This window comes from Aulostomus chinensis, chromosome 18 (genome assembly GCF_037954235.1).
Source record: "Aulostomus chinensis isolate RoL2024-O1b breed Wild chromosome 18, RoL_Achi_v1.0, whole genome shotgun sequence".
In the NCBI taxonomy this organism is placed as follows: domain Eukaryota; kingdom Metazoa; phylum Chordata; class Actinopteri; order Syngnathiformes; family Aulostomidae; genus Aulostomus; species Aulostomus chinensis.
Window position 1 is genome coordinate 22389763 of NC_141337.1, and position 19737 is coordinate 22409499.

The 19737-nt window shown below is 47.3% G+C and overlaps 1 protein-coding gene across 1 annotated transcript in view; it reads right to left on the reverse strand.

Annotated features, from left to right (window-relative positions):
• Nucleotides 1–19085, reverse strand: part of cpt1a2b (carnitine palmitoyltransferase 1A2b) — a 42873-nt gene extending 23788 nt beyond the window's left edge. Inside the window, exons 1-12 of the mRNA XM_086185769.1 lie at nucleotides 18790–19085; nucleotides 18381–18639; nucleotides 18028–18254; nucleotides 11217–11359; nucleotides 8782–8921; nucleotides 6994–7171; nucleotides 6641–6742; nucleotides 6354–6491; nucleotides 3884–3961; nucleotides 3621–3728; nucleotides 2826–2913; nucleotides 2529–2724 (exon numbers count right to left, since the gene is read on the reverse strand). Coding sequence (XP_086041895.1) covers nucleotides 2529–2724; nucleotides 2826–2913; nucleotides 3621–3728; nucleotides 3884–3961; nucleotides 6354–6491; nucleotides 6641–6742; nucleotides 6994–7171; nucleotides 8782–8921; nucleotides 11217–11357 — 1169 coding nt within the window. The 5' untranslated portion in view covers nucleotides 11358–11359; nucleotides 18028–18254; nucleotides 18381–18639; nucleotides 18790–19085. The remainder of the gene's footprint in view (nucleotides 1–2528; nucleotides 2725–2825; nucleotides 2914–3620; nucleotides 3729–3883; nucleotides 3962–6353; nucleotides 6492–6640; nucleotides 6743–6993; nucleotides 7172–8781; nucleotides 8922–11216; nucleotides 11360–18027; nucleotides 18255–18380; nucleotides 18640–18789) is intronic.
• Nucleotides 19086–19737: the final 652 nt, after the last annotated feature.

The following is a 19737-nucleotide window of genomic DNA, read 5'->3' on the forward strand; positions in this document are numbered from 1 at the left end:
GGAGAGTGGCCGGACTGCTAGGAGCTGATAGAGTGTCAACAATCACTCAACAGATACTTCCTAGAACCACAGTATGCAGAGTCTGAACGCATCGCGTGTGGAACCTTGAAGCAGATGAGCTACGGCAGCAGGAGACCACACCGTGACACTCCTGTCAAACGTGTTTTTGGTCGAATGAGTCGAGATTTGTGCTGCGACATTCAGACGGTCAGGTCAGCAACGTGAGAGCATGAATCCATCCTGCCTGCTTTCCACTGTTCAGGCTGCTGCTGCTGGTCTAACAGTGCGGGGGACATCTTCTTGGCACACTCTGGGCCCCTCACTTCCAATTCATCATGGTTTAAAGTCCACAGCCTACCTGAAGACTGCTGCGGACCATGTCTTCCCCTTTATGACCACAGAGGACCATCCTCTGATGGCTACCTCCAGCAGGATAATGCACCATGTCACTAACCTCAAGTCTCTCAAATGGTGTCCCCAGTCACAGACCTCCACCCAGCAGAGCACCTTTGGGATCTGGTGGAACTCGCATAGACATGCAGCTGGCAGCTGTGTAGCAGCTGTGTGACGCCATCATGTCAATATAAACCGAAATCTCTAGGGAATGTTTCATCATCACCTCATCTCGTCCGGTGGCCTCGGGGGCCGTAGGGGTGTCAGGGTGGCTGTGCGGTCAGGGATCTCCACTGCTCCCTGTCTCCTGCTGTACGAAGCAGGGCTAGGAAGCTGCAGCCAGTCCACTCCTTGATGTTGAATTAAGGCAGGGGATCAACCCGGAACTAGCAAGGAGTACCTAACCAAGTTAACATTTTCAATACTTATTTTCCAAGATACTTGGTACTACATAGGTTGATGTTTTTGGTAACTTTGTACTTCAATACACAACAAACACGAAAGAACATGCAGACTCCACACAGAAAGACCCCGTGCTCCAGCCGGGGCTCCAACCTGGAACCTTCTTGCTGGGAGGCCGCAGTGAAGACCACTGGTCCACCGAGCTGCCCCAGTTTACACATATACTTTAATATAAATATCATAAACTCAGATTATAGCCACTGCAGTGTCTTCTGTTCTGGATTAACTTGCATTGTTGTCCGTCACTTAAGGACTCTGCATTTGTCAGTGTGCTTGTTACTTAAATGGAAACGTCCGTGGCATCTAGTGTTCCATAAGTGGTGGAAACGAACAACCCACCAAGAGCTGAATCAGCAGAATATTCTGATCGAGTACTCTCTGATCTGTTGATCTTTTCCAACATGAGGAGGCAATGGTGGTGAGGTCTGTGTGCTCTGCTGCCCCCTCCTGACCATACAAACAAATAGCTTGTGTCTGTCATGAAGCATCTCTCACTGTTACTGTACAAGACCTCAACAGAAGTGATGCCTTTGCTGTCAATCAAACACTGACACGCAGACATCACTCACACTGGGTCGCCTGCCGGTCAGCAATATTTTGCTTTAGTTTTGTTGTCGATGACCTGGTCTACTGGCTGCTCCTCTCTCGTAGCTGCGTGTGTTTTCTGTCTCTCTCCTCTCTGGCTTGATCAGCTGCAGGACTCTTTATCTAAAATGCTTACCAGCCTCAATACCAAACTCTTTCCTTATTCACTTACTTATGGTATAAGTACATTCATAATTGAGTAGTTAGAAAATGTAGTTTTACTTCTATGCTTGCAAAGTAATTCAAATCTATTCCTCCATGTTAGGCTTCTTTAAATGTTTCGACCGTTTCGAGAGTGCTCACATTTGTGGTGAACGGTGGATTGAAAGGATCCGTTCTTCAACCACGAACAGGGATGTGAGTGTCTTTCACGCTCATGGGGGTGAACAGCGTAGCTCAGCTGTGACTGTAACACTCCGAGCTGTGTGACGCTCAGTGTCACGGCACCTGGAGTCACGGCACCTGGTGTCACGGCACCTGGAGTCACGGCACCTGGTGTCACGGCACCTGGAGTCACGGCACCTGGTGTCACGGCACCTGGTGTCACGTACCTGGTGTTATGGCACCTGGTGTCACGTACCTGGTGTTATGGCACCTGGTGTCGCGTACCTGGTGTCGCGTACTTGGTGTCGCGTACCTGGTGTCGCGTACCTGGAGTCACGTACCTGGTGTCACGGCACCTGGAGTCACGGCACCTGGTGTCACGGCACTTGGTGTCATGTACCTAGTGTTATGGCACCTGGTGTCACGTATCTGGTGTCACGGCACCTGGTGTTATGGCACCTGGTGTTATGGCACCTGGTGTCACCCAGGTTCACATAAACATTTGATAGCCAATCAGATCTCTATCTGACTGTGAACGTACACTATTTAAAACACAATTTCAAAAGTGTGAACTTGCACAACGCTGAGTGGATCAAATGATTCTGCTGGTGAGTTGAGTGAGTTTAGCATGCAGCCACTTATAGTTCATAAAACAAAAAATCTTGAGGCACACTGGGGAGATGTAAAATATCAAGCACGAGCCCCAAAAGTGAGACTTCTCCACTTATAATTGATCCCCTCGAGTGCGTGAGTGTTGCTCCTACCTGTCTCCAGCTGTCAGAGCTCCTAGTTTTTCCTCTCCGGGTTGTGGAGGTGAAGGGTCGTCCAGGATTCTCTGGATCTGATACTCAATCTCCCTCGGAGAGAGCAGGCGACCAGCCAGGTACACCCACAAACGGAAATAGCGCCCCTTGTGGTAGACTGCCACAAACTCACTGTCCTGCCAGTGCTGCAGCACATCTGTGGAGGAGAGGGGCAACATCACGCAGGGGCTCTTGAAGAGGAAACTTGCACATGAACAGCAGGGAAAGTGTGTGTGTAGCTGTGTGAGTGTGTGTTACCAGTCTCAGCTCCTGGTGTGCGTGTTGTGTTGAACATCCTCTCGCACTGAGCAGCACACAGAGGGATGACCGTACCGGGAACACGGGTCTAATGCACACACACACACACACACACACACACACACACACACACACACACACACACACACACACACACACACACACAAACAAAAGTGAGGAAGCAGCACATCAACATCCTTGCTCATCTATAATTATTGTTCTTTTTTAATTTTGTCACATTTATCTGATCTTCTTCACCCCATTCATGTGTTTTCTCTAAAACTTCTATTTAACATTAAAAGTTGAAATTAAAACATTTCACAAATAACATTCAACAATTTCTGAGTGTGTAAGTACGACTGATCTTAACAGCTGGGAGAGTTTGAGAGGCATTTATAAACCGTACTTTAGCGTTGCGCTCGGCTTCTGTCACACGCAAACATTGTTAGGATCTTGCACAGTACAGGTAACATGAAGTGACGATGAAGATGTTGAAGTTAATAAGGCATGTTTGATGTGGTCAATGAAAGAATCCCTCAAAGCTGACTTTTAAGTTGGCGTGCATGGTTAGGAGACTGTTAATATCTACGTCCGTCAAGGTAATTAAGTTCATACAAAGCAACCCTAACGCGACACTTTATTTCCTCATGTTGTACGCACGTGTTTAACTGTACTGTCAGTTATAAAGCAACATTATGATGCTGCTTGAACAGAATGAATTTAATTAACTTTTTTTAATCTCGAAGCGGATACAAAGAGAATGAGCTCATCTGTAGAAGTGGAGTTCAAACGTACGGGTTTAAGTTCCTCCCGGTTGACCTTGCGGCGGTAGAGCAGCATGGCAGTGATGGTGTTGCCCGCTCTGGCTGCTTGCACTGATGTTGGCGTAACAAACAGGAAGTCCTGCAAAGCAAAACATTACAAAATAACACATAAATTAACTCCTACACTGATGCATTGAGAGGAAGACCAATAACTCAAACTATAGAGGCCAGTGCTCCTCTATCGAAGAGAGGAAGCTCCTCTTCGACTAAAATGGAGGAGTAGCAGCAGGTTACCATGCCATAGTAGTTACTGTTGACCATGATGGGACCTCGGCTCCTCAGGTAGATGTATTCCTCCCACCAGTCGCTCACCTACAATGAAAGCAGGGCATCAATCCATGCAAACGCTTGCTGTGCACATCTGGACTTTGCTTTTATCACAGACTGATGCAGTGAGAGGATTCCACAGCAGAATGTCAAATCTTTACAAATAAATAGTTCTTTATTTATTTCTTTGTGGAGATATTCCTGCAGGGTGGAGCAGTGGAGCAGTGTTCCTCACTGTGGTTGTGGGTGGAGCCCCGGCTGCAGCACAGGGTCTTTCTGTGTGAGTCTCCATGTTCTCCCTGTTCCTGTGTGGGTTCTCTCTGGTACTCCAGCTTCCTCCACAGTCCAAAGACATCAAGAGGGGACCAGGTTAATCCAGACTCTAAATTGACCGTAGGCGTGACTGTGAGAGCCAATGGTTGTCTGTCTCTATGTGTTGGCCCTGGATGGATGGATGGATGGGTGGGTGGATGGTTGGATATTCCTGCGCTGTCCGGAGGAGCGATGCTGTCTAGTTAGCCCTACTCTAACTTGAATATTGATGAATAATTTCATCACCTTGCTCTCTGATCTGATTCTGATGTGAAAAGATTTTTTTCCTGCGTTTCTTTCCCAACACGATTTATCCATTTTCACTACTCGATTTCAGGGGGGATATGGAGGTGAACGAGAGCTGGGTCACTGTAGCCTGGAGTGTGGCAGAACATTATGACCTGTGCCAATGCCGAACATGTCAGCCCAACAAACAAACAGGAGGCATCTGGAACGGATTTGGATTGGGAAAGGCGCCAGATAAAGTCTGCCCCCCCCCCCACCACCACCACACACACACACACACACACACACACACACACACTGCAGAGACACTCACTTGCATCCGGTCAAAGTCCAAGACAAGTGAAGTAGGGAAAAGTCCCATTCATCTATAGTGAGACAGCCTAAAAGTCTGGTACACAGAATGAAACCATCACGCTACACGAACACACACACACACACACACACACACACACACACACACACACACACACACACACGACCTATCTTCAGTATAAAAAGGTGTTACGTTCTGTAAGGTGGGAAGATATCGCTGCTACGTTGCCACTCGTGTCTTGACCAACTGATTCCTCTTATCCACCTCTTTCTGCCACAACAGCCCAAACTGTTACCACTGTTTCGCTGACAACAGAACCTTGACTAATCACTCCGTTGCTGACTGGTTGAATTCGTGGCTGAGGTGACTAAAAGCCACGGTAGTTGAAAGGTAATTTAACATTGCGTAATCTCAGAGCAAAGCCAGGAAAACCCTGCAAAGTTGTTCCAATTATTTAGCCCCAGCGAAGGTGTATGTTGTCTATTGTTGACAGCGGAGCCCTGACGGCTCATCACTCGTGTCAGGTGTTTGTTTAGTGTCCCCATCGATGCCAGAGAACACACACACATAGTGAGTCATGTCCCAGAGGTGAACGCTGACCAAACACGTTCCCATAGCAGACCAATGCCTGAAGTTAGCGGGTGCTAGCTCGGCTTGGGTACTCACACCTGCTCGCAATCTGACCACAGTTCTCCACTCTACACACAAATAAATATGTAGACAATTTGTCTGCAAAGACCAAACACGTTGCTTTTTTTTTGACCAACAGGGTATGTAGCGGTGTGTCATGTATTCCATATTGGAGGTTTTCAAGTGTTTCACTGGTTGTGATGTAGTAATAACAATAAACAAGCAGGTTTCCTGGGTGCATTCCCACCTGATCAGGTGACCCTGAGATCACGTGAACTTCGGAGCTGAACACTTTCTGCACTCGTGACCCGCAGCTTCCGAAAAGCCAAAAAAGATGGCAGCAACCACAGCGCTGCATCACATGAATAGGTTAACCTATGTGTTGGATGCCATGGCCATCATGTGATCCACACTGACAGCAGTATAAGAAGTGTTGTTGCATATCTAAATACTGAATTTACTGATTTATGGCAAATGTAGGATGAAGAATATTTACTTTGTATATGCCCTTTCATCCATCCATCCATTTTCTACCTCTTATCCTGTTCAGGGTGGTGGGGGTGGAGCCTATCCCAGCAGCCTTCACCCTGGACAGGTCACCAGTCCACGGCAGGGCCAACACATAGAGACAGACAACCATTGGCTCTCCCAGCCACGCCTACGGTCAATTTAGAGTCTGGATTAACCTGGTCCCTCTTGATGTCTTTGGACTGTGGAGGAAGCTGGAGTACCAGAGAGAACCCAGCAGGAACAGGGAGAACATGGAGACTCACCCAGAAAGACCCCGTGCTCCAGCCGGGGCTCCGACCACAACCTTCTTGATGGGGGGCCACAGTGAAGACCACTGCTCCACCCACAACCTTCTAGCTGGGGGCCACAGTGAGGACCACTGCTACCCTGTGCCCTTTCATATACTGGAAAAAAAAAGTTACTTACGTAGTTGGTGGCCCATAGAGCTTTGAGTTTCAAGTAGCGTTGGAGGCGGTTCCCTAGGTCATTCTCAAAGACAGTGGCCAGTTGAGTCATCCGTTTAAATCCTGAATCGGTCAGGAGAGGGCGCACTGACTCCAGGTACTGAGACAGACAGAGACACAACATCAGTGCCTGACGCCATTTTATCAATTTCTGTCACTTCCTAATTGAGTTTTGATAAAAATACATCCATTACATAACATAGAAATTGAAAATGAAGAAATGCCAGACATGCTTGAGTGTATACACACCCTGCTGAGTGTGTCCTTGATGGCAGGGACAGGCAGGTGAGGTAGCGAGGTTTGATAGCTGTACAACAGCGGCTTCCTGCTTGAAAACAACCTCACCAGAGTCTGGCGCGGATACACAAGCACACAGCGATACTTGTAATAGTTCCATGAAGACAAATGAATGACTAACACACATACGTAAAGAAAAAGGACTGGAATCATAAATCACAAAACTTTTTACATAGCATCCGTGTGTTGTGTTAGATTTATCTGAAGTACGCAAGGAACCAGTGCGCAGACTAGGTTAAAGAGGTGTTGATGAGAGTCTAAAAAAGCTCGGCAATGTGGCCACAAGGGGGAGAAACATGTCTTACCACCCAGACTTTGGTGGTGTTGGAGATGCGGCCATGCTGCTCAAACATCCACTGGTGGTACGAGAGCAACAGCTTGAGGCAGAACCTGAGCGCCAGGATGAGGGAGAGCCAGAGCAGGGTGCTGAAGACCAGCGCAGACACCATGGTCTGACCCTGGGCGCTGAGGGACACGTGGAGGCTGGACACAGGGAGGAAAGAGGAGGCTGAATATTAGCTGGAGCTGAAAGCCATCGAAACTCAAAAAACTTCAGGAAAATGAAGTTGTTTTGGACCTAATCGCTGGCGAAGTGGTGAGGAAGCTAGAAAGCTAAAAGCACAAGAGGTTCGGCTGTTGCAAGTAAAGCTGCTGTAAAGGCATAATAAAGACGGCAGCAAATGTTCGTGATGATGATGCTACAGTATCATCTGACCCTACAGCTTTACACACCTTTGTTTGGTGGGGTTTTTCTCTTGTAGGAATGTTCTCTTGTCAGGCAGCTGATTATAGAGCAGAACCTTAAAAAAACCTACAAGACCTGCTCAGCCAGTCAGTCTCCTCCAGCAGCGAGTGTCAGTTTAAATGTAGGCTCATCTGAACTTAAGTGCGACTCCAGGACGGAGTTTACACTACCACCATTTTACAGGTTGCAGCCACCGATGCCGTTGAGTCCCAGCCTGAGTGTCACACCGAGCCCTGTAGGGGTGAAGTCCTGTGTCGCACTTTGAAAAGATGATCAATTGGAGGATGAGGAGGGAACATACCAGCTGCTGATAACTGGGGCTCTTAAATCACCCTGTGGGTGATGGGACCGTTCAACCACTCGATGTCACTCGCGCTAATTTGTAGGAGAGAAATCAGGAACTGCCCAATCCTGATACATTTGTAATATCTAGACAATCTGCCCAGACAATGAGGCAGATGTGGGGATACATTTCACGCTGCATCTCTCTCTCCTTCTGCAATCACCACATCAGTTTGAATCCTCAGTCCAGCCGTGCCAGAGAAGCTCCATCACTGCATGGGGGAAATTTTTTGTACACTGTAAACAAGTCATATATTTTTTGTCCTGTGGTCAGTTATGGTAGTTTTTTTGTTTGTTTTTTTAAAAACCATTTGCCTCTATAAATGGTGATAAATGTCTTCTACAAGAATTACTCATTTTGAACTGTCAAGATGGAATGTGACTGGTGCTATGTGTGTGTGTGAGTGTGTGTGTGTGTGTGAGTGTGTGTGTGTGTGTGAGTTAGTAAACAGACGAATCGGGATGTAGGTGAGAGTTCAGGTGCAGCCAGCCTGCCTACATTGTTCTAGTGTGACTCATCAACCTCTTGGGTTCAGTTTGTTTGGATCACCTGGACTTCATCGCAGACGTCTGTTCCTGCCTCTGTCAGGGTTTGGCACACATACTGAGGTCATGTTTAGCTCACGCTGCCCAACAGGTGAGTAACGGTCTGCTGTTTTCACCACGTTATTGATGTAGAACTTGAATGTCATATTTCTGCAAAGGGACCAGGACGGCTGATCCGTACTCAGGAGAGGATGAATGGGTCCATGTATCGTGAGATTTTGGGCAAACGTCTCTTTCCATCAGTGAGAGCATTGAGGATCGTGTTGAAAGTCCATGTTGCCCAGCAACAACCCCGAAACATCCCAGCTGATCAACAGTCTACAGTATTGCTCCTCCAGTAGAGAACCATAGTCAATCATAGCAACTTTTTATAACACAGCAGGATGGAGAGAACATGTCCAGGGACAAGAGGGAACAAAACACACCTTATCTAGGTGTGTGTGTGTGTGTGTGTGTGTACCTCAGTGGCAGGTGCCGCTGTATCTTGGCGATGAGCCCCATGCTGGGATCTGAGCGCATGTACATGGTGGCCAGGATCGCTATGACGACAAATAGCCAGGAGGAAGGACTGGCGGGGTAAACACCCTTGATCACTCGGTTCTGATTCCACAGAAGAAGAGAACAGCAAGAATACAGTGACAACAGAGGCTCTTCTCAGACACAAATGAAACAACACACAGCTGCTAACAGGAAACTGACGCTGCCTTTATCCTCATACAGTAGATTTCAATGTAGAAGCTTATCTCCAAACTTCCAAAACCTTGAAACATATAATCCATGAGTCCTTAAAAACTCGAAGCGACGACTAGACAGCACTGAAATGATAGTAAAACGTCACATCTTCAACCTTAAATATTGGAATGGAATTTTAAGAAAATGTGGTTGTGAGGACTGGAACGGTGAATAAGGACAAATGTGTTTTTAAATGGTACAAGAACTGCAAACACAGACGCACTAAAAAACACACAAACACACACACACACACACACACAGTGTACAGACACATGTACTGACACTCCTGTCAGTACATGTCAGGAAATGCTCATTATTTCTATCTATACATCAGGGAAATCAGATCAGACCCAGCAAACAGGCTCTTCATACACCTGTTCACACACACACACACACACACACACACACACACACACCAGTTAGTGCCATATCCATGCACAAGAATTTTGCTGACCTCATTATGTTTACATACTCCGTCGTCCCGGAGACGGTACAAATATTGATTTGGGAGGGAAACAAATCCTCACCATGTATTCATGTCAGGATGAAGATTTCCCTCTTCAACAAACTAAAACGAGCCGACTGTGTGTGACGTCACTGTCACAGGCCGGAGCTGCGAGTCTGGCTAGACTTCTTGATTTTAGGAAGACAGAAACTTCATGTTTATTCATTTTCAAGGCACTAAAGAACTCATCTGAGCCCAAAACGACTCTGGAGTTAATACAGATCTCAAGTCCAGTCATCAGTTCATGAACTAAGCAGTGAATGGCATGACATCACTCAAGAGATGCGCTCGTCCCAGCGGCGACGGTGCATGCTAGCCTAGCCCACAGGAAAATGTTACACCTGCAGAAATATTCATGGCTTATGCTTAAACCTCAGACCATCATGTTGAAAATAAGCTTGGAGAAGAAACACACACACACACACACACACACACACACACACACACACACACACACACACACACACACACACACACAGAGGTTTCTAAAGGCAGAAGCTTTCATAGGTGGTAAATAAAATCCTTTGTGACTTGTGGCACTTGCATCAATGTGTGTTGTGACAAATTCTTTTGTGGCTGAACTGGGAATTCTTTTGTTTTATTGCAAATTTGTTCTGCCGTGAAAGCAGAGATAAGCAGGGAAGTGGCAGTTTATCGGCTGAGCATCCAACTCCTGGCCCGCTCCCGTGACCGAGCAGTCATCAGAAGTCCTCTAGAATACTCAACTAGAGTGACAATAATTGAGCCTCACTGTTTTAATTTTGAAGGCAAGAGCACTGCGCTGGGTCAAATGCACCTCCCAGTGCTCATCTTCAAAATAAAAGCAGTGACGCTTAATTATGATACAGTTTGTCCCTGCTGGATTTAAGGGCTTTATTCTGAAAAATTCTGACCAGAAGTCAAGCGCTCTCGTTGCCAGGCTGTTAGCAGCTGAGCTAACAACACTCCTGTGTGCTGTATATTTACACTCTTAACATACTTCGCTCTGTTTGTGCGTTGCTGCATTTCAGGACTGACTAGTGAAAGAAGCATTGATGAGCTTGAACCTTAACAAGTCATATAACACATGAGTCTTTCAGGTGACTCCTCCCTGAAGCCTCTGACATGCTGACCAGCATGCTGACTAAAACTGTGCTGCTCACGTCCCTCATTTAACGTAGAAAATTAGAAGCCAGAAACCAAACAAGTCCAAGCCCTCAAACAGCACTGAAGCATTTCACATTTCCAGTAGAAGTCAGTTCTCAGGTGGGCACCACCGACGTGAGATTAAGATGGATGGTGGTTGCTGTGGTGAAGCAAATGGAAGCACATAACACAAGAAGAAGCACAAACCAGACGCACACCAGGGCCGCACCATTTGAAGAGAAGTACCTCATAGGGAACAGAGGGAATGTTAACTTCTGCTTAATCATTCTTTGAAAATCCCCTTCAAACTATAATTTTCACAGGGATCCGTATCAAACGAGGATACCATCTACGTCTGTCGATGACGACGTGTCGGCAGTGCATTTCTGCAACACCACCATATTTGATCAAAAATGGTATTTTGTCCCACAGTTACCCTTCAACAAAGGTCGCACCTTCCTGTTTGAGGACTGGTGCATCCCATTACCATTGATTTCAATAAATTGTGTAGCACGAGCACTCATGTTGCTCACCCTCATGCGGCTGACGCGTTTCTTCCACGATCGCACTCCCGACAGATAGATCTGGTTCAGGGCCTGGTAGGACAGCTGCAGGTCGATGCCCTCCGGTGTTATGGTGAACTGGAAGGCCACAGCCTGGTGGGCCTCCGCCATCGCTATGGACACACAAATAAAGAAAACGTATGAGAGTGAAGAGGCCAAGGCCTTCAGCGTGCAGGCAGCAGAGTGGGACTGCTGGCTGTCTGGTATGAACACAATCACTCAGTAATTTAATGTGTCAGTGGAATGTTGTTGTCTCACTGCTGCAGCACCAAGAACCCCGAGGACAACTGCTCAAACCACACCATCTAGTCTGGGGATTTCCTGACCAACACACACGTTCTAATAACATGGAAAGCTGTACGTCGCACAACACATGCGTGTATAAGCGTGACACAGATGTTGCCATGACACACTGCTGCGTGTTTTCTCTGCGGGACAAAAGAAGGGGCTGATTAAACATCAGAGAGGTGGAGGAGACTGGGCTCTGATGATGGTGATTGATCTTTGGAGCCAAGGGAACCTGAATAGAGAAATACTCAGCTGGTAACATTCATCAGTGCTGCTTGTGCAGCCATCGGCGTCTCCCTCACATAACCAACTACCCACCACTAACGTACCCTGGAGCCACACAGAGAGTAAGCAGACAATAAGCTACGTGGTTGCAACACGCAAAGGACATTAAATTGTGGTGTCGTTACATGGAGCAGAGGAATTAGATGCCCTCGCTAACGTTTAGCAGAGGTCCGTTACAGCTGAGACGATTCTGGCTGATCCAGTCTTCTTCCAGTTTCACCAGTCTAGGTCAGTTGACCAGCTTGATGTGATGATTCCAGCAAATTAAAATACAGCATCAGCAACACGGTGGGTGGTGTCACAACGCTAAATCCTGCCGTACAGCATTAGCGAGTGGAAGCGAACTGCACAATATGAACATAGTATCATAAAATACTAAAAAAATCAAGTGGCATTGCACCAAATGTGTCAACATCTATTAGTCACAATACCAGATATTCCTCAGGATAAACTTGTCAGATCTCCATCCCAACATTTTGTGACTTCAACCGTAAACGGAGGGAAAACTGAGCGACTGACGTTCAGAAACCCACAAAATGTGTGCAAATCACACTCGAGTAAAAAAAACACCACCAGCAAAATACTTCAAACCCCTCCTTTAAGGAGGGCATAGGCAGGCATCCATCCATCCATTTGTTTTCTATACCGCTTATTCTGTTGAGGGTCACATGATGGGGCGGAGCCTATCCCAGTTGACATTGAGCGAGAGAAGGGGTTCCCCCTGGATGGGTCACTGGTCCAGCGCAGGACCATCAGGAGCAATTAGGCAGTATCTTGCTCAAGGATACCTGGACATGGGGAAGTGGGGATGGAACCAGCGACCCTTCAGTTGCGGAATGGCCACTGTAGCTCTGAGCCACGCTACCTTGAGGGCATAAGCCTTATGATATAAATATTGTATTACATTTAACTCTGTATAGCAAGTCAGCAAGAGAGAGCAGGAAGGGCAAGATGGCTGCACACAGCACACACGCTGTGTTGACGGTCAAGGAAAACTAAAAACCCATCAACGTTTTGGACAAATTCCCGATAAAAGTTGCCCTCAATTCCATAGTTTTCTGTTTGTAAGGGAAGACTGCAGGACTGCTCGTGAACCGCGCGGCTCATTCACGTCTGTGTGGAGGGAATGTTCCATCCGCCTCTCTGCCGCTACGTGAGCACGCAGCAGAGCAGGAGAACACACGGAAGTTCTGGCGACTGTCGAGTGACTCCGGTTTGTCCAGCAGGAGTCAGGTGGAGGAGGAGCAGGGTGCAGGTGGAGGTCCTGCCCGGACCGTCCCAATTTTATCGACTTTAAGTTTGTACTTTGATGGATTCCGTTTAGAATTTTGATCTTCAATGTTTCCCTCCGTTTCCAGGTTGGAAGTAGGTCCTGTTTTATTTTGTTAATAAAAACCTCCCTCCTATTTCTCTCCAGCAAACTCAGCGAGGCGGTGCGGGGGAGCACATGAAGCCACGAGACACCGCAGATCAACGCCGGGTGATTGGTATGGGCGAGCGCCACCGAGCTCTAATTTCTTGAGTTGAGCGGGCAGCAACATCAGTTAGCTCAGGCTTTTATGGCTCTTTGTTTCCCCATTCATGCTTAATGACTGATAAATTCTTTAGAGGTCTAAAGATGACAATCCTGGTTTCCTGGGTGAATCTTAGAAGATCCAGGGTCAGCAGGACGGAACCTTCTGCCTCATTCTTAAAGAAAAATGGCGGCTCACACGTGCACAGACCTGCACATCCACAGTCTGCTGTACCATTAGGAAGGGAATGTTGTAACTCCTCAGCACTCAGGCCCGGTGTTTGGCGGTTAGCCTCAAAGCTAGCAGCATCAGTGCCGTCTCTTTGTGTTGTTTGTTTCCCTGCAACAGCTCAGCGTGGTGAACAGCAGCTGTCTGATGAGTCTCTGCTGGGGGGGTCATTCACAGACCTGCTGCTGTACAAACACAGCCACCATGGCTCTGACAGCTCAACGCACGCAAAGAGGGGCCCGGGGCCAAATGTAGAACACCATGAGGTTCATTTTTTTTCCAAATTTATAAAATACATAAATAAAAACACCGATGATAACGCCAGGCTTAATTTTAAAACAAAAAATAATTTTGAAAGTTATGCAAATCACTGCCGATGTTATTGTCTTCGTTTTGAGGTCAACATGCTCGTTACGCTCAGGTTGTCCTGAGGCCCGTCCTCAGCTCTTGGGTCAGGACGTCAGCTCGGTATCGTAGAAGAACTAGCAACAGTAGTTCTCAGGGCCTCTTATAGCACGATGGGTTTGCTTCCAGCCCACCGTGAACAATGAGCTCTAAACACTTGTCACCTGCAATTCAACACAAGAAGAGCGTGGAGGAAGGTCTGATAGCGGTCAACGGTTACATGGCTTACAGGGGAATCTGAAGCTGGCTGAGACAGGCGAGGCGCTGTGCCATGCTAACCCTCAATGGGAGCAGGTGGTTGGTCCAGCAAGTCCCCTCAAGGACAGCCCCACGATGGCCAAACCATGTTGGGGTTTGATGATGGCCGGTAAGAAACATCTGCCTGGCCCCTCACAGACAGACACCTGTGTGTGCGTGTGTGTGTGTGTGTGTATGTGAGAGAGTGAGACAGAGAGAGAGACAGGAGTACCAGCTGCTCAATGCTGCAAGAGGAATGAGGAACTCTGGTGGATGATGACATGACAACTATGCAGTTGCCCTGTATGTTAACCAGCAGAAAGTAGGTCAGCATACATTGTAATCCCTCCCTGAGGTTGTGTGCAAGTGTGTGTCAGTTCTGTGTGTTTGCTGACCCTCCCATCGCGTCCTCTTCTCACCCACAGACAATCACAGTATTTCTCACTTGTGTTTCCCTTTGCTACCCACAAATGTTTCTGTGTGTGTGTGTGATTATTTGGAGCTTTAATTCTTCCAAAGCACGAGTATTTATCTATACACTCAATAAATGAATGAATAAAACAAAGGGAGAGCAACATTAAGACAATTGATGGTTTAAGACGGAGAGAACAAGTGAAGCTGGGGGCAGTGGGCGGGCCAACGTCCAGACAGAATTCTTTTGTGCTGAGGAAGGCAACAGGCAGCAGGAAGCAGCAGCACTACACAGTCGCTGCTTGCAATATCCACGTTGTTGGATCTGCAATTATTATAAAAAGGTCAAATACGTCGCAACGATGACGCATGATGGAGCCACAATCCTTAACAGGTTTGTTCAAACGCCCCCAAAAAATCAAATCCCTCTTTTGTAGTATTTCGTTCGGCAAAAATGAAAAGGAAAAATTCCAATTCAGATTTTCAATCCTACTGCTGTCACGGTCAAAGCAGTCCTAGCTGGACTGTCTGGCCAGGGTTTAGTCTGATACAGCTTCATCAACCACTCACTCATGGAGACGAGTTGCTCGCTGACTCAGACCTCTGCACCTTTCAGGAGCAGTTTCACGAAATTCAATCCGCTGAAACCAAGGACACAAAATATTGACTTTTTCCCAGTTTGGGGTGCCGTTTGTAAAGCAGCCCACTGTAAAAACAACAACAGTAGGATTTGGTCACATTTAGCTTAAAACAACATTTTAAAAAAGCGATGTGAATTTTTGCCAGTCATTTTTTCCCCACATTTACATCGGCATTCATAAACTTAGAAAAATCTTACATTGATAAATCTAAATATTAAATGTTATCCTAGAATTAATGGAAGTACCTTCAGGCTCAGGCCCTAAAAATCCAACCTTCTCGAGGTTTTTTTATTTTGGTACTTCCGGTTTCCGGCAGTGTTAATTTGCATGTTAGCTAAATATTTAGTTTCGCACGGAACATTTAGATTTAATATTTAGATTTAGATTTAACATTTGGTATTCGTCGGTAAAAAGACACGAGTTAGAGCAAGTTGGTGCAGTGACACCGACGCTCTGCGCAGTGACGACGCAGACGAGGCCGTTGACGGTCCACACTGCAGACGGATTCAAACACGAGCGCGCTGGACTGAAGCTTGTGGCTTCGTGTTTGGAACTCTGCAGCTTCGCTTGCTTCTCCCACCGCCTGCCTGCTGCTTCGGAGTCTCACAGCTCACTTCAGCTCCACACAGTTCGTGCACCTGGCTGTCTGATGGCTGAGACACGCAGACGCCATGTCCCAGTGAGAGCTGCACTCAATGGTATGACCGGAGCTCCGGGCCGCGGTTTATGTGGCGTGGACCGCTGTTCCACTTACACTATTTGAGCAAATGTCCGGATCAGGGACCGGGAACTTGAGGCGTCTCTGTTGTCAAGTCTGATCCTGGATCAGTTACCTTTTCAGTGCAGACGTCTTAACTTCAAAATAAGAGCTGTTTTGGCTTTGCCAGAGCTGCTGTCGAAGCTCTACTTTGAACGTTTCTGCCCACCAGTGCTGTTGTTGGTAGCTAAGATCCTCTGTGTGACGTCTACGCTTCTGCCTTCACTATGGTCGCCCTGCTCATCTTTTCATTTCTCCCGTCATCTTTGCTCTCACATCACGCCGTGGAGTCGGTGGAGCAGCTTCCTGGTGCCATCACTAGTTCGGCTGCCGTCTCTGGGTTGAAGACAACAGAGGCAACGTAAAAAGACAGGTTTAGTTCTCTCTCGTGTTGCAGACACGCTCTTTTATCCACCTGTCCAAGCGTCTTGGAAAACTTCCTGTCCAAAAACAGGAGACGACGTTTGGCGTCATTTAGTAACACTACGGTCACGTCACGCGTCCAGCAGCGCTCCGACTCCACCGCAGCGCAGCTGAGCAGATGGCGAAGAAAGTGAACTGGAGGCGCAAACTCCGAGCTTCACTGTTAGCTGGTCAGCGAGATGCAGCGTGGGAAAACAGCGTCCTCGCCTTCTGCTGTCCCTCTATGGAATCAAGGAGGACACTGTTGAACTCCTGAGTCCCACACAAAGCTCACCCAAGTCTCCAGCTCTGTGACGCACACTCGTGCTAAGACTGCGCACTAAAATGGATCCAGCGCTAAAGTCGGACTTCTTTCCTTCTCCCTGTATCAATATTTCAGCCCCTGGTCCTGGGATCATACTGCAATATGTGGTATGAACCCATAGCGTGACCGAGCCCTACACTTTCGCGGTTAATTTCCTGCCTGCGTGGCTGAGAACGGCTCTGTTCTGACTTGAATGTCACTGACTTGCTGTCCCACCGTTTATTTGACACCACAACCATAAACCCTGAATGTTACTGTGGCACAGAAACGCATCCTGGCGCGGCCTCAGTCTGCGATACAACGGCTCTATTCTGAGAAACATCTCATTCAGGGAGGCACGGTGATGGAATTTTTGCAAATATCTCAAATATTCAGTCAATAGCTGATATTGATGTGGTCAACATTATCTCCACAAACGACATGTACATTCTATAAATACTGAGAGGCACCGCAAACACTGTAGTAAGTCGTGTTTTTATTCTCGATATTTCCCAAACAACTGGAAAAATCCATAAATCTTGTATGGATTGTGATTCAGGAGGAGGAGATGAGCGAAACTGGTCAGCCGAGACTGAAGCATCCTCAAACGTTACTGGGTGCTGCTGGTTCCAGCGACACACCGTTACTGTGGGAGTTGGGACTGACACCACAAACCCATAAATCACTACTTAAAGGCACCGGTCCGTCACAAACCACACGACCCTCACAGCAGAGGGACTGATCTCTGGAGCACCAGGCTTTCATGCAGCAGAAGTGAACCCGAACACGAGAACAGGTTCTTCTTCTTCTTCCGCTCAGGCTTGGCTCGGGGCAGAGCTGGAACTTCAGCGTGCAGATGTTTCTGAGCGAGGATGCAATGTTCAGGTTTACTCGTGCAATAGATTACAATGACACCCGCAGAGGCTACAGCCTCGAGCCGGTGGGGCTCGTTTGAGTCACGGCCCCAACCGGTTGAGTGAGTTGGTGCACTTCAGCGCAAGCACGCTGCTCTCCATCATCACCACACCACCACCCTGCGCGGGAGGGCGGCCCCCATGAACGACCCGCACAGCCACAGACATCCCCGACATATCCGCGCCGCTTCTGCTGCTCGGGTTCCAACGTATGCAGGCTCCGCGGCTCTCCGGGCTCCGGTGAAAGCTCAGCAATTCAACACACACTGGTCCATTCATGCTGAGCCCAGCCCGCACCAAACGCGCTGGCCCCTACGTAAGGGAGAGAGGAATGCACCCCACAGATCAGGCGCAGCAGTCCGTGGAGACCCCCACCCGTAGAGGGAACAACTTACCTGAGGTGTGTTGCTCGAGGTTCCTCGATGCTACGGTCGATTGAAGCGTCCGTTGGCGCCCCTCCCTCTTGCTGGAGCCTGGAACTACGCGCACTGTGCCTGCGTCTCTCCTCCCAGCAGGGCTTTCACTAGCGCAGGCGGACAGAGCAGGAGACAGGAGGAGCCACTCCGCACAGGAAATGTCCCCCTGAGATGTAGGCGTTGCCACACCGCTGTGACGTCAGAATCTACGTGGTCAAATCAGAAAAATACACATTTATACAGAATGATTGGCATTGATTCACAGGTGAGAATGTAACCATGAAAACACAAGACAAAGAGGGATCCCTCAATGCTGCCATCCATATATTTACATTTGTATGACTTCCACATGCAGTGTGCGGCCTGCATGAGTCGAGAGGTTTGCTCTGACCCATGGATGCTGGTCTCACAGCACAACTGCTCCGTTTGTCATCCTCACCCACGAAAATCAGCTTTTTCCTTTCTTGTCCTTGTCCAACATACAAACTGAATCCCAGTCCACAAGAGTTCTTTGAGTGTGTTCAAATAAAAACAACATGTCGCCGTGTTTATTCTCCAGTCCTGCAGTGGTCTGCTCCGCCTCAGTGCCTCCTGGAGATTCATGAAAATGTAGCAAATCCCCATCAACACAAACTTGGTTATTTTGTGAGAAATATAACAAAGTTCTGCAATTTTACAATAGCGATTTATTTAGAATTGCATAACTGCAAAAGTAGATTAAAAAACATGTTATTTGATTACTAAGTCATCAGGATGTGTCCTCAGAAGAAACAATGAAGTCATACACGTTTGTAAAGCTCAGATTCTTTACAGTCTGTCACGTAGATGCATCGGGGCTGCAGGGTTGTTCTGGTGACAAAATGTACGTTTCGTAACGTCGAGTTCCGCTTCAGCGCCTCCGGGCGGCAGCGGAGTGACACCTCTTCATTTTTCAGTTCTCATGACGTCACCCATTCAGGTCAACCCGTTCTGTGCACGTAGAGGTTCGTTCATGGAAAAAAGCTGGAAAAAAAAGCTGGATTTCACGGCGTGGATCGAGAGTTATTCCACCGCATCTTCTGTCACAGTCACGTGGTGTGAACGCACGCGTGGACAGGAACGGATGTTGCTCTCGAATCACCGCAAGCCCCCCCCCCCTTTTTATCTGTTTGTCCACTGACTGAATGTAAAAACACGATTTTATGATGGTTTTATCTTTTTTTAGTCCAGAGAGTAAAATTTTAATCTGTAAATTTCTTCTGCATTAAAATTGTGGTGCAAAAAATGTTTTACCTTTAAAAAAAAAACCTCGAAAGTTTGGCTGCCAACTCCTTGAGGATATTAATGCATAACGTGATAGAAAACATAATAATAATAATCATAATAATAATGATATAATTACAAGTGAATTCTTCAGGGGACATGAGTTCAAAACTCTTTCTCACTGTTAATCTTTGCTCAAAATACTTCATCACGATGCTTTTTTTTTCAGTTCAACATTCAAAGAAATGCTCTACTAATAATCTTAATCATATTTCAGGTCGGACTCTTTATTCCACTTCATGTTTACTGGAGAGACTTCTGTCGTCTGCCTTGTTCACGCGGTTGTTCCTCAAATCAAATGGAAGTGTAAACTGTTCCTTTGGCAGGCCTTTTTTAATAAGAATGAGCGATGAAGCAGAACACGATGACTCAGCGCTTCTTCCATTG